The following is a 17521-nucleotide window of genomic DNA, read 5'->3' as shown; positions in this document are numbered from 1 at the left end:
TGCAATGAACATAGGGGTACATTATCTTTTTCTGTTAGTATTTTTTTCTTCAGATAAATCCCCAAAGTGGAATTATTCGATCATATGGTTTTTGTTCTATTTTTAATTTTTGGAGGAACCTTTATGCTGTTTTCCATAGTGGTTGCACCAAGTATGTTCCCACCAACGGTGCATAAGGGATCCCTTTTTTTCTACATCTTCACTAACACTTCATTTCTTGTATTGATACTAGCCATTCTGAAAGGCGAGCCATCTTACTATGGCTTTGGTTTGCATTTCCCTGATGATTAGTGATGTTGAGTATCTTTTCATGTGTCTGCTATCTGTGTATCTTTTTTGAAAAAAATGTTTATCTTAGCTCCTTTGTCCATTTTTTAATCAGGTTGGTTTTTTTAATACTAATGAGTTTTTTATATATTTTGAATATTAATCCCTTATTGATTATATCATTTGTAAGTATCTTCTCCCATTCAGTAGGTTACCTTTCCATTTTATTGATAGCTTCCTTTGTTGTGCAAAAGCGTTTTGTTTGATATTGTCCTAATTGTTTATTTTTGCTTTTGTTGTCCTTGCCTGAGGAAACATCCAAAAAAATTTCTTCTAGTGTTGATTATAACTTCTCTCATTTCTGATTTTACTTATTTGAGCCCTCTTTCTTTTATTCTTGATGAGTCTGGCTAAAGGTTTATCAATTTTGCCAGCTCTTAGTTTCATTGATTTTTTCTATTTTCTTAGTCTCTATTTCATTTATTTCTGCTATGATATATATTATTGCCTTCCTTCTATTAATATTGGGTTTTGCTTGTTCTTCTTTTTCTAGTTCCTTTAGATCTAAGGTTAGACTATTTGAGATTTTTGTTTCTTGTGATAGGCCTGTATTGCTATGGACTTTCCTTCTAGAACTGCTTTTGCTGGGTCCCATAGATTTTGGAATGTTGTTTCCATTTTCATTTGTCTCAAGGTATTCTTTAAATTTCCTCTTTGATTTCTTCTTCTTTTTTTTTTTTTTTAAGATTTTATTTATTTATTTGACAGAGAGAGGCACAGCGAGAGAGGGAACACAAGCAGGGGGAGTGGGAGAGGGAGAAGCAGGCTTCCCGCCGAGCAGGGAGCCCGATGTGGGGCTCGATCCCAGGACCCTGAGATCATGACCTGAGCTGAAGGCAGACGCTTAACAACTAAGCCACCCAGGCACCCCCCTCTTTGATTTCTTTATTGACCCATTGACTGTTTAGTAGCATGTTGTTTAGCCTTTAAGTGTTCATTTTTTCCAGGTTTTTTTTTGTCATTGATTTCTAGTTTCATACTATTGTGCTTGGAAAAGATGCTTGATAGGATTTCAATCTTCTTAAACCTATTGAGACTTGTTTTGTAGACTAACATGTGATCTATCCTGGAGAATGTTCCATGTGCACTTGGAAAAAATGTGCATTCTACTGTTTTGGGATGGAATGTTCTACTATATATATATCTGTTAAATCCATCTGGTCTAAGGTGTCATTTAAGGCCACTGTTTCTTTATTTTCTGTCTGGATGATGTATCCTCTCATGTTAGGTGGGATGTTAAAGTCCCCTACCACCACTGTATTACTGTCAATTTCTCCCTTTAGGTCTGTTAATATTTGCTTTATACATTTAGGTGCTCCTATGTTGGGTGCATAGATATTTATAAGTGTTCTATCATCTTGTTGGATTGATCCCTTTACCAGTGTGTAATGTCCTTCTTTGTTTTAAAGTCTATTTTGTCTAAAAAAAAAAAAAAATTAAAAAAATCTATTTTGGGAGCGCCTGAGTGGCTCAGTCGATAAGCGTCTGCCTTTGGCTTGGGTCATAATCCCGGGGTCCTGGGATCGAGCCCTGCATTGGGCTCCCTGCTCTGCGGGAGGCCTGCTTCTCCCTCTGCCAGTCCCCCTGCTTGTGTTCCCTCTCTCACTATGTCTCTCTCTGTCAAATGAATAAATAAAATCTAAAAAAAAAACAAAACTATTTTGTCTGATATAAGTACTTGCCACTTCAGCTTTCTTTTTGTTTCCATTTGCATGGAATATCTTTTTCCATTCCCTCCATACTTTCAGTCGGTATGTGCCTTTAGGTCAGAAGTGAGTCTCCTGTAGGCTATATATAGATGCGTCTTGTTTTCTTATCCATTCAGTTACCTTATGTATTTTGATTGGAGCATTTAGTCTATTTACATTTATTTATTTATTTATATTTATCTATCTATCTATTTATTTATTTATTTTAGAGAGGGAGTGCATGCTGGGGGGAGGGGCAAAGGCAAAGGAAGAGAGACAATCTCAACAATACCCTGCTGAGCATGGAGCCCGATTTGGGGCTCCATCCCACAAACTGGAGATCATGACCTGAGCTAAAACCAAGAGTCAGATGCTCAACCAATTGTGCCACCCAGGTGCCCCTAGTCATGTACTTATTGCCATTTTGTTAACTGTTTTCTGGTTGGTTTTGTAGTTGTTCTCTGTTCTTCCTTCTCTTGCTCTCTCCCCTTATGATTTGATGACTTTCTTTAGTGTTATGTTTGGATTCTTTTATCTTTGTTTTTTTTGTGTATCTATTACAGGGTTTTGGTTTGTAGTTACCATGAATTTCATATATAACCCCCTATGTATATGGCAGTCTATTTTTTTTTTATTGCAGGTATGTTTTATTTTTAATTTTATTATGTTAATCACCATACATTACATCATTAGTTTTTGATGTAGTGTTCCATGATTCATTGTTTGTGTATAACACCCAGTGCTCCATTCAATACGTGCCCTCTTTAATACCCATCACCAGGCTAACCCATCCCCCCACCCCCTCCCCTCTAGAACCCTCAGTTTGTTTCTCAGAGTCCATAGTCTCTCATGGTTCGTCTCCCCCTCTGATTCACCCCCCTTCATTTTTCCCTTCCTACTATCTTCTTCTTCTTTTTTTTTAAACATATAATGTATTATTTGTTTCAGAGGTACAGGTCTGTGATTCATCAGTCTTGCACACTTCACAGCACTCACCATAGCACATACCCTCCCCAATGTCTATCACCCAGCCACCCCATCCCTCCCACCTCCCACCACTCCAGCAACCCTGTTTGCTTCCTGAGATTAAGAATTCCTCATATCAATGAGATCATATGATACGTGTCTTTCTCTGATTGACTTATTTCGCTTAGCATAATATCCTTTAGTTCCATCCACGTCGCTGCAAATGGCAAGATTCCGTTTTTTTTTTTTTTTTTTTTTTATGGCTGCATAATATTATTCCATTGTGTGTGTGTGTGCGTGCGTGCACAACTTCTTTATCCATTCATCCATTGATGGACATCTCCCTTAACTAATTATTGTATATAAGTTGATATTATCACTTCTGTTTTTTACCCTTTATACTAGCTTTATAAATGGTCGACCCACTACCTTTACTATATATTTGCTTTTATTAGATTTTTTTCCTTCATAATTTTTTTTCTAGTTATGGCCTTTTCCTTTCCACTTAAAGAAGTCTCTTTAACATTTCTTATAAGACTGTTTTAGTGGTGATAAACTCCTTAAACTTTTGTTTGTTGGAAAACTTTTTATCTCTCCTTCAATTTTGAATGATAAACTTGGTGGATAGAGTATTCTTGGTTGTAGGCTTTTTCTTTTCAGTCTATATGCCTGAATATATAATGTCACTCCCTCTGGCCTGCAAAGTTCCTACTGAAAAATCATCTGATAATTTTATAGGGACTCCCTTATATGTAACTAGTTGCTTTTCTCTTGCTGCTTTTAAGATTCTCTCTTTAATTTTTGACAGTTTTAATTATTATGTCTTGGTGTGGTTCTTTTTAGGTTCATTTTGTTTGGGGCTCTCTGTACCTCCTAGACCTGAATGTCTGTTTCTTTCCCCAGATTAGAGAGGTATCAGCTATTACTTCTTCAAATGAGTTTTCTGCTTCAAAAAGATTCTTAAAGTTGGGAGAGACTTGGGCACATTTATATGCTAAAATGAAGGTGCTAGTACAGGAGAAGCGATAGATAGAAAAGTAGGGATAACTGACAGAGCCTAGCCCTGGAATGGCCTAGAGAAAATGGGATGGGGACCCAGCTGGAAGCTCTTTCAAATATACATATTTGCACACATATGCACACGCACATCTCCTGTATTTTCTTGATTTAATTGCTTCAGGTTTCTACTAAAATGTTATATAAAAGGTAGTTACTAATTTTTCCAGTGTTCCCTCTAAAAGTCAACATATTGGGAACCCAAAGCTACAAACTACCTGCAAGTAATCTAATTTAGCAGTCCTCTGGTAAACAGGATCTTTGCTACAGAAAGGGTGCTGCTTTTTGCTTTCTGACAAGGGTACTGTGTTTAGGGTTTTCTGTGATTAAGTGACCTTACTGCACTGCAGGGCTACTGACAATCAGATCTGACAGCATTTCTCCAGCAAGCCAACCCTGAGAACAGCCCTGCTCATGCCAATGCAAGTTCATCTGGTCAGTCCTGACATCAGAGCCAAAGGACAAATATGTTAAGGGAAACTACATTACTGGCAGGTAGCACTATCAAATTCTCAGATACCAAAGAACGATGAAGAAACCTGCTAAAGAATCATGGAAATCAAGTAGAACAATCATTTCTAAGGCCAAAGTTTTCTATTTTACCAAGAAGGTAACTTAGGCTTCATTTATAGGTTGCTCGAATGAGAAAGGTGAGAAAAAAAATGAAAATTAACAAAGGAAAAAGGTCATATATGATTCAGAGTCCTTAATATTATGCAGTTGGTACTTGGGGTTAAAAAAGTAAGAGATAATTGCCTAAGAAATCAAAGGCAATGGTCTTTGCAAGAAAGGTAGAAGTCCTCATTCCATTTTGTACTTAGGACACTGAGTCAAATAAATGAAGATTCATTTAACTCAACTAATTTCTGAGGACTTCAATTCAGCCCCCACCAAGGTTTGATCTCATGAGAGAAGAGGGACTAGGTCATAGATCAGACTCGGAAGTAAGCAGACATCTGGCAGGATTTTGTAAGATTTAATAATATCACCATTTCCCTGAAGCTCAGTTCTTGGAGGTGCACAACTGGCATTTAAAAACCCAATGATTAAAATGTGAAGAAAAAGTTTATAATGGAAATATGTTAGCACATGTAAGAAGTTTTAAAGAAAAGACCCATCTAAACACACACACACACACACACACACACACACACACACACACTCACCCCACCAAAGGAAAACCTCCAATTTTGATTCTAAGTCAGAACTGTCTAAACGAAGAATAGGGATAGAAGAGCATAAAGAATAATTTTAAAAAGAAAACCATTTACTCAGGTAGCATTACTGTGTTTTCCAAGAATATGTGCTCTGGGTTGGGTAATTTGTGCTGAGTTGAGAGGCTTGCAATAGCACCCACACTGAAATCAGTACAAAGCACCGTGAAGCATCCCCAAGGAGATGCAATTTGGTGTTCTTGATATGAGCTGCAAACTCTTCCTGAAATCGCTACATTAGGCTGAATGTGGACAGGAATCATATGTCTAGCCATGCTCCCAGCTAATGGAAAAACAATTTTAAATCAAAGGCAGATATTTCGATAGCAACCCATGTAGAAGAAACAAGCTTCGATCATTTCTCTAGATACCTCATTTTGCTAATCTCATTGGCTGAAAAAGTAGCAAGATTGCATCAGACATTATATCTTGGCAGACAGTTATGGGAAATAAGGGCCTCTTTTACCTGCTCATTCAAAAATTGTGCTTAAGTTTCTTAGTAACAATCTAAAGCCTGGAGTAGGAATACTTGGAAGTAATTTTGGTTGTGATTATTCTGGGGTCTGATTATAAGAGTGACAGACTGTATCTCAGTTATAGATCCTAGCTGAAAGTCGTAGAGTATTTTTTAACAGTTCCAAGAACTAACACTTTTTTGTTGTCCCTTAGAAAATGATTTTAGATAATTTCTGTATATTTCATTTCCTCAGAATAAGATAAAATCACTTTTTAACTTTCTGAAGGAATTCAGTAAATAAAAAGCTATATGTACATCATAATAAAATTAATACATAACTTGCCAGGATTCTTTTCACAGATTATTAATCTGTTTAGTTTTGAATGACATTGTCTTTTATAGACAGTCTGTAACTCCCTTTTAGAGTGTTGATATTGGCATATGATTTGCTAAATAAGATCTCTGAAGAAAATGAAGGGGGAGGAGCTATTAGATCAGGTTAGATGACTTGAAGACCTTAGAAGTTCTAGAAGTCACCCAAGGGAAAGGGAATTCTTAAAGTAGAATGAGAACAGTTGCTTTCATGTGTTTTAGTAGTTTTTGAAGTCCTGATAGATTCATAATTTGTTGAGACTAAAGCCCCAACTGCAGCTAATGACGCTTTTAATCCACTAACTTGAAAAATAAAGCCACAAAATCTAAGATTAAATCTTACAAAGAACAAAGAGTCCTATTCATTTACTGAACCTAAGAGTTATCTATACACTTAGAGTCCTGCTAATGCTTATTCTTCTAAAATTCAACATTAACTAGTCTTTGTTGGCCAATAATTGTACAGTTAGATCTCAAATTTTGCTTATAAGATAGTCCTCCCACGCAGGTCAGGGACATGCCAAGTCATGTCTGTATAGATTGTGTTTTAAGAATTAGGCTGCCCTAAGAGATATGTCTTAATAAGCCAGCCTCCTAAATTAAGCGTATTCAATTCCCAACACCATGCAATCTTTTCTCTTTGTAACAGATAACCCTTATACCTAATATGTCCGATTTTTTTTGGCGGGGGGGGGAAGTGGGTGGGGGAAGAGGATGTGTTGCTATGAAATGATCTCTCTCAGTTTATTATCAGTTCATGCATGCTTTTGGGTACACTAAGTAATATCCTCATTTACTTTTTCCAAGATCAATGTTATGTAGGTATGCTCACACATCAAAGCACCGTTTTTATTTAGTGAATCATGCTTAAGACAAATATTTACTGGCATAAAAAGATGTTCACAGTATACCAAGTGCAATGATTGGGTTAAAAGTAGTATGTACAGTATGAAACCATTTTAATGGGGAAAAAATAGTCTGTGGAGGAAAAAGTCTGAAAAGATATGTACCAAAGTGGTAAGATAACGGATGGCTTTATTTTTGTTTTCTATAATGACCAGTATTTTTTTGTAGTAAGAAAAAAGTAAGTTTGACCAAATTAAGTGGGTGGAATCTTGGGAACTATTTTATTCATTTAGCTAATTTGTTCAACAAATATTGATTAGCCCTCACTATACATCCGGTATGGGTCTAAGCCCTGGGGATACAGCAGTGAACAAAACAGATAAAAAGCCATGATCTTTTGTAGCTTAGATCCGGTGGGGAAAGCAGGCCCCTGCATATGGCTGCAGAGACTGAGCAAAGCACAGCCTCCATATCCATGCATGACGGCCCAAGAGACGGAGACAGACAAAATACCATGTCATATGGTAATAAGCAAGAAAGAAGACAGGAAGTGTGGGGGTGGAGGGAGAGTCAAGGATACTTCATTAAGGTGACAGTTGTGTAAAGACCTAAAAGAGGTAAGGAAGCAACCCTGCAGTTATCTGGGGAGAGGAAAAACAAGGACAGAACTCACACAGGACCCTGCTCAAAGACCAGAAAAGGCCGGTGTGACCAGAACAGAGGAATGAGGGGACAGGTAGTAGGAGGTGAGGGCAAAGAGGTGACTGAGGAGGAGACCGTACATGGCCTTGGCTTTTACCTGGAGTGAGAGGTGAAGCTATTCGTCTGGATGAGGGGTGATGTCATCTAACCTACACATGAGCTCTAGCTGTAGTTTCAGAACAGACTGAAGGGGGAGACCAGTTACGGCACTAAGGCAGGGGAAAGAGGCCAGTGGCTGGGACCTGGGTGGTAGCGGTGGAGGTGGGGATGAGTGGATGTATTTTGAAGGCGAACCCACCACAGGATTGGCTGAGGCACTGGCTGTGGACACGAGAGAAAGGTGTTCGGCGTGAGCAACAGGGCGGCTAGAGGTGCAGGGGCCGGTCAGCTAGACGAGGTGTGCAGCAGGCACGGTTCGCAACAGCAGTGGGCTCAGGAAGATTAGTTCTGCCTTGGGCATATGGAGTTTACGATGCTGGCGAATGGCCAAAGGACATTACAACCTTTGTACTTAACCTCCCCTCAACTCTCTAGAAAGACAGCTTTCCCCGGGGCTAACAAAGGAAGGAGTGGGAAGAGAATCTTGGTAAATCAGATGACACTGATAAGGACTGGAGGAAGAGCTGAGCAAGCTGCTAAATTTGGCAGTGCCAGTCTGATGGGATACACATCCATACACTCATTTTTTTTTTTCCTGGTACTCACCTGGATAAATTAATAAAAATGAGAATCTTGGGTGCCTGGGTGGCTCAGTTGGTTAAGCGACTGCCTTCGGCTCAGGTCATGATCCTGGAGTCCCGGGATCAAGTCCCACATCGGGCTCCCTGCTCGGCAGGGAGCCTGCTTCTGCCTCTGACCCTCCCCCCCTCTCATGTGCTCTCTCTCTCTCATTCTGTCTCAAATAAATAAATAAATAAAAAATCTTAAAAAAAAGATGAGAATCTTTATGATAGAAATTTCTCACTATTTGGGAAAGTTGATATTTCAGTGAGAACTAATGCTGAATATAATTATAATTTCGAGAAAAATGTGAGACCAAAGACCAGAAAAGGTGGTTTAAAAGGTAGCAGAATCACGTTTGTTGTTCTCTTGATACTCCCAAGTTGAGCTGTTAAACAAGCAGGACCAAATGTTCCCCAGTGTAATTCTGTCCTAAGCAATTGGGAGAACAGGCATACTATTCCCTATCGGCCCCCAACTAGCGTTGGAGAGAAACTAGTTTTAAATTTATCTCACAGTAGGAACTTTGGATTCACCAGGTACCCAAGTTCCCAAACCACATTAATTTCTAGAATGTCTTTCCCTGGACTAAATGGTGTACTTTAACACTCAGAAGAAAATATAGGACTTAAATTTCTGAAAGCTAGTCCAAATAGCTGGTGTCAGTCTGATGATATTTTCAGCAGTCCAAGGTAAAATGAGGAAAAGATAATAGAATGAATTTTAAAATGTATTTTATTTATTTTTTTAATTTATATTTTTAAAGTTTTTATTTGTCAGGCAGAGAGAGAGTGAGCACAAGCAGAGGGAGTGGCAGGCAGAGGGAGAATTCTGCAGGCTTCCCACTGAGCAAGGAGCCTGATGCAGGACTTGATCCCAGGACTCTGGGATCATGACCTGAGCTGAAGGCAGATGCTTAACCAACTGAGCCACCAGAGCAGAATGAATTTTAAAATCTATTTGATTTTAAAAAGCTGTATAGGGCGCCTGGGTGGCTCAGTTGGTTAAAGCGACTGCCTTCGGCTCAGGTCATGATCCTGGAGTCCCGGGATCGAGTCCCGCATCGGGCTCTCTGCTCAGCAGGGGTCTGCTTCTCCCTCTGACCCTCTTCCCTCTCATGCTCTCTCTCATTCTCTCTCTCTCAAATAAATAAATAAAATCTTTAACAACAACAACAACAAAAAGCTGTTTGATTTGAGATCATTTGCCTTTTTAAAAAAATTTTACTATGTTCTTTCATGAAATGGTGAGAAATAGGCGGTAATGTTTATTTTGGTAAAAAATATACATATATCTAACAACCCTGTAGACGTCTCCTTTTTTTTTTTTTTTAAGATTTTATTTATTTGAGAGAGAACCTGAGTGAGAGAGCAGAAGCAGGGGGAGCAGTAGAGGGAAAGGAAGAAGCAGACTCCCCAATGGGCAGGGAGTCCGATGCGGGGCTCGATCCCAGGACACTGGGGTCATGACCTGAGCCGAAGGTAGATGCTTAACTGACTGAGCCACCCAGGCGCCCCAGATATCTCCATATTCTTGTTTAAATTTACAGGTCTGTGAAAAGGGAAGGTCTGGTAAATGCCGACCTAGAGAAAACGTACTCGTTAACGCTAACCAGTTGTCATGCCTTGCTCTCCTAGGCTGACTGAGCAACTGTGAGCATAGGAGTGCGTGTGTCAGCAAGCCCACCTTCCCCCTCATTGGGACATCACTGTCTGCCACCTCCCTGCTGCCTGCCTTCCCTCTCTTCTACATGACCTCAGTCAAGGCTTTAGGAGAATTAGAAGTGGTTCCTCTTAAGAGTCTAGAGACCTCTGGCCATCACCACCACCAAGAGCAAATGTCCTGGGGAGAGCTGCAGTGACCTGGTTCTGAGTGGGGAGGGAGGGACTCTGCTGCTAACCAGCTTTGTCACCTCAGGCAAGTCACGTAGCATCTCAGAGTCACAGCTCTTTCTCTTCTTTCTAAATACCCTCTGTTTCCTGTAAGGAACAAACAATATATTTATGGGAAAGCACTTTTTAATTGATAAAACCTTAATTACCTTACATGGGCCCAGGTACCATCATAAATAAATGAAATGGGCTGGGGAGAAGAAAACAGGGCCGCAATGTAGTCTCTACTGAATGACCCTGGGTTTGGGGAGAACAGGAGCAGGACAGACTATGCACAGTGGAGCATCCAGGATCTAATGCTGACTGTCCTCAGCGATACCAGGGGGGCTTCATTGTGTACACATGAAAACTCCTGGTTATTTAAATGTTAGCAACTAATTCACAACTTTAAAAGCCAGGAGACCATTCCTGAAAGGCCAAACAAAACATGTCTGAGGGCCAAATTTGGTCCTGAGGTGCCTGTTGGTGACATGTGATTTACACACACATCCTACCGTTCCTGTTGTTCAGCGGGATATATAGGGCTGGGACCCCCTACCAGTTCTTCTCAGTGTCCCTCCCAAAGACTTCCTTCCCTAAGGCTGCTGATGTGTGTGTGTGTGGTTGTGTCCTCACAGTGCTAAGATTTTCCAGAGAGTTCTTCATGTACCTTCATGTGTGGACACTGTAAATAACTCTTCTCATGAAAAGTTAACTGGGCCTTAAACCAATCCAACAGGGTCACCATCTGGAAGTCCTCAGGAACAGTGGATTGTCAGCACTGTAAACATTTTAGACTTCACGGAAGACACTGACTTTTTCTAAACTAATCATCCCTGCCAGTCAAGATTTGCAGTATGGGTTCAAGAACAAGGCATTCATTTAACAACAATAACAGGAATACTGAGGATGAAGAGCGGGCGGTCATCATAATGAAAGGCCTAAAAGCAAACTGTGACTTCCCTAATAAGGCGACAACCAAAGTTAGCTCTCTGGTGGGGGTGCACCAATACGATTAATCAGTCTGTTTTCAGTTTTCTCACGACAGCAATAATAACAGTTTGCTTTATTCTGTTTATATGGTGCTGACAGGTCTTCAGCATGTTGGGCCTCCTTGCTGGAGATTAATGGCTACTCCTATACGGAGGTAAAAACCAGGCAAGGAGAAAACGCCTTTCACAACTAGATGAGATCTGGCTTCTCCTGCTCTCTTTTGTTCCCTGCTGCATATCAAACTCCTCTCTCTTAATTTCTATCAAGGTTACACAAGATTAGTTGTATCTAGGAGCTTCTTCTTATGTTTAAATTCCACTTTAAATGTTGTGTCCCCAAGTGAAACAAAAACAAAGGGAACCTTAAATATTACTTCTGGATAAGTTTATCATCTCTCTTATCAAGAGTGCAGTTGGCTCATTTTGTTTTTAAAATGCCAGACTCCTTATAAAGGTAAAAGATAGGTAAGAGATGGCCTCTGGTGACAGGAATTTCAGCATCTATGGTTATTTAGTGCACACTTTAAGAAGAAGGCAGAAATGATATTAAGTATGGCCCAGCTGCAAGAAGTATGGGCATCCCAGAAAATCTTAGACCTACTGCACTAAATAGTCCTCTATTTCAAAACAAAAAGATTTGAAATAACTCAAGACCAGCCCCCTGTAAGTACTGCTTGTGTCCTGGTATCCTTTCCTCTGTGCCAAGGTGGGAAGACATGGTAAGCCCAAACGTTATTTTAACAGCATATAAATATAGAGAAACGAAGATAATTTTTCTTTTTTTAAAATCAATGTGCCTCCTCTAGGGTTCTGTAGGAATCTCATTCTTTGGTCTTAGGGAACCTCCTGTCCTACCCATTTTTATGCAACAACTGCATGAATAAGTATGCATCAAATACCCAGGAACCTCAGATCCTTGGCCAGGGTGAGCTCTCCAACCCACTTCCTCTGGCTCACTCCTCTCCTGACATAGGAACAGGAAAAGGGGACTGATTCCAGTAGACAGGGCATCAGGGGCGGCTTTTAAGTGGAAACTTCTAACAAAGATTTTTAAAGCCAGAGATAAGAACATTCTAGGATAATAAAGCAGTATTTTTTTTTTTTAAAGATTTTATTTATTTATTTGAGAGAGAGAGAATGAGAGAGAGCACATGAGAGGGGGGAGGGTCAGAGGGCGAAGCAGACTCCCTGCTGAGCAGGGAGCCCGATGCGGGACTCGATCCCGGGACTCCAGGATCATGACCTGAGCCGAAGGCAGTCGCTTAACCAACTGAGCCACCCAGGCGCCCTAAAGCAGTATTAATAATAGTATTTATTGAGTGCTTACTATGTATAAGCACTATTGTACGCACTTCAGTTGTAAAAAAAAAAAAAAAAAAAAAAAATTAATTCCCACGACAGAATGCATTAAAGGAAGTTAAATCGTGTTTGAAGTACAAGATATTTGACAGTAGACCAATATACTGGACTAGATTTGCACAGATCTTGAATTCCATACTTAATAATCTGCCTGACATGAAGGTTCAATGGGAGAGGGAAAAAACTGATGTGAGGCTAGTCTGAAGGATACTGCAATAGTCCTGAGACTCCAAGCCAGGGTGGTACATTGAAAGTGAAAAGGAGAAGAAAGATTTGAGACTTATGCCCAAAACACAACCAACTAAACTTTTTTTGACTGCTTTGATTTTTTAGTTCATCTATTCATTCATTCAGGAATTATTTTTGAGGGTTGCAGATAGGTGAGTCACTGTGCTAAAGGACATCTAAGGAAGAAATAAAATCCAAAGATTGACTCCTTCCTCAAAATTGGGCTACTAGCCATTATTCAGTGGTCTCAAGTGATACCCCAGCAGACATCTGTCCATCCCTTCCTCCTTCCTTCCATTCAAAACTTACTGAGTTTTGGTCATGAACAAGTGAGGAAAGAAAAAAAGACTGCTGTCTTCATTTTCATAGCCCTAGGAGTATCTTTCTAGAACTTCCATTCCTTTTCTGGTGGTCTGGCCATAAGGTGCAGGACATGGTGGTAAACCACCAGAACAGCATAGGTATTCTTAGTCATCCAAATGAAGAGAGGATCTATTTACTTTCTAAATGTATGCCCTGATGTGGCATATTTATCCAAAGCAAAACATCGTATCAGAAAGGTATCTAGAGGCACACGTCTGGGTGGCTCAGATGGTTAAGCATCGGCCTTTGGCTCAGGTCACGATATCAGGGTCCTGGGATGGAGCCCCCGCATCAGGCTCCCTGCTCAGCGGGGAATCTGCTTCTCCTTCTCCCTCTGCCTCTCTACCTGGCTTGTGCTTTCTCTCTCTCTCTCAAATGAATAAATAAAATCTACACATGGGAATCACGTCAGATACCTTTTTTTTTTTTTTTTAAGATTTTAATACTGTCTAGAAGTATAGGCACAAGAAAAACTAACTCTGAGCAAAGCCAAAGGTGAATAGAACAAACATACTTTGAACATTAAAAATCTTGTATCTAGTTCAGTTGGTAAATTGGAGACCTATAATCCTATCGTCTTTCAGGGAAAGCCCTGATCTGTTAAAATTAAGATTGGCCTAGACTTTATAAGAATAAATCCTGACCATTTTCTAGTGCTTTCTGAAAAACAACGAGGTAACAGAATGACTACCACTGAGAGGTATTCTGCTTTATGGCAGCTGCCTTTTCATTACTATTTTATGAGAGCGTGTCTAGATGTTATGTATTCCTCACTATCTACATTTAATTCTTTTTAAAATGTCTTCTGGGGTTATGTCAGTTTCTTTGGATCTACCCAGATCTCAAATAACAAACTAGAGCACTTTAATATTTTCCAAAGGTTCTTTTGCATGTAGGCTCACCTCCAGAAACCATGACTAAGGTATGCTTTCGGTCATTTCTATTAAAACATTAAAAGGTATTTTTAGGGACCTATGAACACCATCAACAATTATCTCGAGTGTAAGCTAGTTCATATATGCCAAGGGTGAGACTTGAAATGCCAATAAAATCTAACTGTAAAAGAAGGAATTTGATGAGAGCAGGCAAATTTTAACTTCACAGTTTTACTTTGAGGATCTGAACCTGGTATGGACTTGTGTGTTCTATGAACTCTGTGATAACTAAGCTATGGAAGAACAGCCTGCATAGACAGGGACATGAAAAGGCAGAATCCTGGGCCTGTGCATCTTAATCCAGCCTCCACGGTCTGCCTCACTTACCACTCCCGTTTCTGTCTGGAAAGTAAGATCTGAACAACCACCTACTTATTTCCACTGAAAAATGTCTTTAAGTTATGGAATAGTTCAAACATGCTCGTTTTACAAATGGAACTAGGAAAAGTGTGAAACACTCCAGAAGTGATCAGTGAGGACACTCCCGTGATTATCAAGTTAACCTAGGGGGAAGAGCAGTCTTCACTGTTGTGGGAAACTAGTTCCCTGGGTGAAAAGCCTTCAGTTGTGCTCAGATACTGCCTTCATTGTTCTGGGCTCAACCGGAGAGGGCTTTGGAGGAAAAAAGTCAAAGATGAGCCTAGAGGGAGAGCCACAGAACTCGAGAGGGTGCGCACCGCGAAGGCCGGGGAGGCCATCTGACCACCCTCCCCTGGCGGGCGGGAGAGGAAAAGCAAGTGGAGCTGCCTGACCCGTGACCTACCTGCGGCGCAGGTCCTCGGCCACAGCCGCCCGGCAGCTGAACAGGTAGGCGCGCAGAGACTTCAGCCGCTGCCGCAGCCGCACCACGGTGGCCAGGGGCTCGGCGTGGCGGTACAGCATGGGGTTCTCCTGCTGGATGTCGATCAGGGGCTCTTCGTACACGTACTCCAGAAACTCTTTGGCCTGCTTAGATACCTACGAAATAAACTTTCTCGGTCAGCCTGGTGAATCATCCAGCTTGCCACACCTCCTCCAAGTAGGAACCTGAGTTTAAATATCAGAGTCACATTATTTTTTTTTTACTTCTACATTTTTTTTTATTATGTTACGTTAATCACCATACGTTACATCGTTATTTTTTTTTTTTTTTAAGATTTTACTTATTTATTTGAGAGAGAGAGACTGAGAGAGAGAGAGAGCATGAAAGGGGGGAGGGTCGGAGGGAGAAGCAGACCCCCCGCCGAGCAGGGAGCCCGATGCGGGACTCGATCCCGGGACTCCAGGATCATGACCTGAGCCAAAGGCAATCGCTTAACCGACTGAGCCACCCAGGCGCCCAACATCATTAGTTTTAGATGTAGTGTTCCATGATTCCTTGTTTGCATATAACACCCAGTGCTCTATGCAGAACGTGCCCTCTTTAATACCCATCACCAGGCTAACCCATCCTCCCACCCAAAGTCACATTATTTTCTGAACAAGCCAAGAGAAATAGCCCATAATTTAACTAAATATAAATTTTGGCTTTTCTTTCTCTCCTCCAGAAACTTGTAAAAGTAATCTTGCATGGAAAGGAATTCATTAATTCTGAATCTTGATTATACGAATCTACATGTGATAAAATGACACAGCACTATACAGACCCAGGATACCCATGTTCACTTCTGGGGTTTTTCTGGTTTTTTGTTTTTTGTTTTTTTGTTTGTTTGGTTTTTCTGATATTGCACCATAGTGATCTAAGATGTAACGAATGGGAGAAACTGGGTGAAAGGTACACAGGACCCCCTTTATCTATGCAACTTCCTGTGAATCTATAATCATTTCAAAACTTAACATTGCTGTTAAGAGTCTTAATTTTTCATTTTTAAAAACTATACATGTATATTCTGTACTACTTTTATAAGTAGCCACTTTTTTTTTTTTTTTTAAGATTTTATTTATTTGACAGAGAGGGACACAGCGAGAGAGAAAACAAGCAGTGGGAGAGGGAGAAGCAGGCTTCCCGCAGAGCAGGGAGCCCGATGTGGGGCTCAATCCCAGGACCCTGGGATCATGACCTGAGCCGAAGGCAGCCGCTTAACGACTGAGCCACCCAGGCGCCCTATAAGTAGCCATTTAAAAAAACAGATTAATCATGTACATATTACAAAATTCAAAAGGAATAAAAGGATAGCCTAAAACGATAATTTGTATAGAAAACAGGCTCAAAAAACACACTTTAGTGAACAGAAAGGCACGCTCTTAGAATAACTTTGAGCTTGGGCTGACTGTCTAATCCATCCATCCAATTCTATATCCACTTCTGGTAGTAAACATCAAGCCTATGAAAAGGTGATTTTAAAATGTCATTGTCATTAGAGTAGAAACACAATGCATCCGAGATACAGAGGGAGTAGGTTAAATAATGTGTAACAAGTGGGGAATTTGGGGGAATCATTACATACCGATTCACCAGATACTGAGATGTGGACTGGCTAATGATATGTAGATTTGGTTTAGTTTCTATTTATGGAAGGTAAAACCTCTCTAAAAAGTTTCCACCAAAACTACTCTAGTACTGGGAGTAATGATAGAATTCAACATTAAAAAAATTCTGCTTATTAAAAAGAAAATTGAAAATCCACTATGCTTTACAGTCCAGCCTAGAAATTTATTAATGAAGATAAATAGGATACAGTCTGTACCCTCAAGGGGCTCACTATTTAGTATCACAGATAAATATTTAAAATAAAAACTACATGTAGCACGTAGCCTGTCTTCTAGTACAGAAGAAATACAGATGAGGTCCACTGGGAGCTTAAAGGAAGGAGAAATCAACTGTCCTGGGGGGAAGGGAACCCCTGACAAACCAGGCCACACTGCCTAAGGTCTAGAAGGATAAACAGAAATTCACTTGGTGGGCAAGGATGGGACAGAGGAGAGTACCACAACTAGATACAACCATGAAATACAACCCCTGAAGTATAAATAGGTGATAACTAAATGTACAGCTATTGTATGTTGATTAAAACACATTTATGTAATTTAATATAAAATAGAACTCATATAAAAGTTTGTCATAGAGAGATACAAAAGCATTGATTTTTTTTTTAAAGTCTCATTTTTTTTTCCTTATTAGCAATTTTTGAGGTACCTGTTGTGTGATCCTTTGGGGGTCCTGCAGTTACATAGCTGGTGAAGTTTACAGTCTGCACATCAGCTCACAAAGAGGCATCTGGAATTAGCCAAAACCTTTCACTACTTAACCAGATGGGAAATAACAGTTGGCAAGGATAAATAATGCTTCACTCTGAGGCATTGAGACACAGGTACATGCCAGATAAATACCATAGCAGGCATTAGTGGAGAATAAAGTAGGCAAGGCCCTGTCCTCATGTAGCTCAAGGTTCGGTAAGAAAGACAGAATTGGGTTCAAATATTTTATTTATCATGGTTAAATATTT

At 40.1% G+C, this 17521-nt stretch overlaps 1 protein-coding gene across 3 annotated transcripts in view; it reads right to left on the bottom strand.

The window, feature by feature from the left end:
* Window positions 1-17521, bottom strand: part of PLEKHM3 (pleckstrin homology domain containing M3) — a 181169-nt gene that overhangs the window by 87222 nt on the left and 76426 nt on the right. For all 3 annotated transcript variants that reach the window (XM_035007268.1, XM_035007266.1, XM_035007267.1), the window contains exon 5: window positions 14860-15053. In XM_035007268.1, coding sequence (XP_034863159.1) covers window positions 14860-15053 — 194 coding nt within the window. The remainder of the gene's footprint in view (window positions 1-14859; window positions 15054-17521) is intronic.

Source organism: Mirounga leonina, unplaced genomic scaffold (assembly GCF_011800145.1).
Source record: "Mirounga leonina isolate KUSES-001 unplaced genomic scaffold, KU_Mleo_1.0 Mir_151, whole genome shotgun sequence".
In the NCBI taxonomy this organism is placed as follows: Eukaryota; Metazoa; Chordata; class Mammalia; order Carnivora; family Phocidae; genus Mirounga; species Mirounga leonina.
This window is presented reverse-complemented; position numbering and strand designations above follow the sequence as displayed.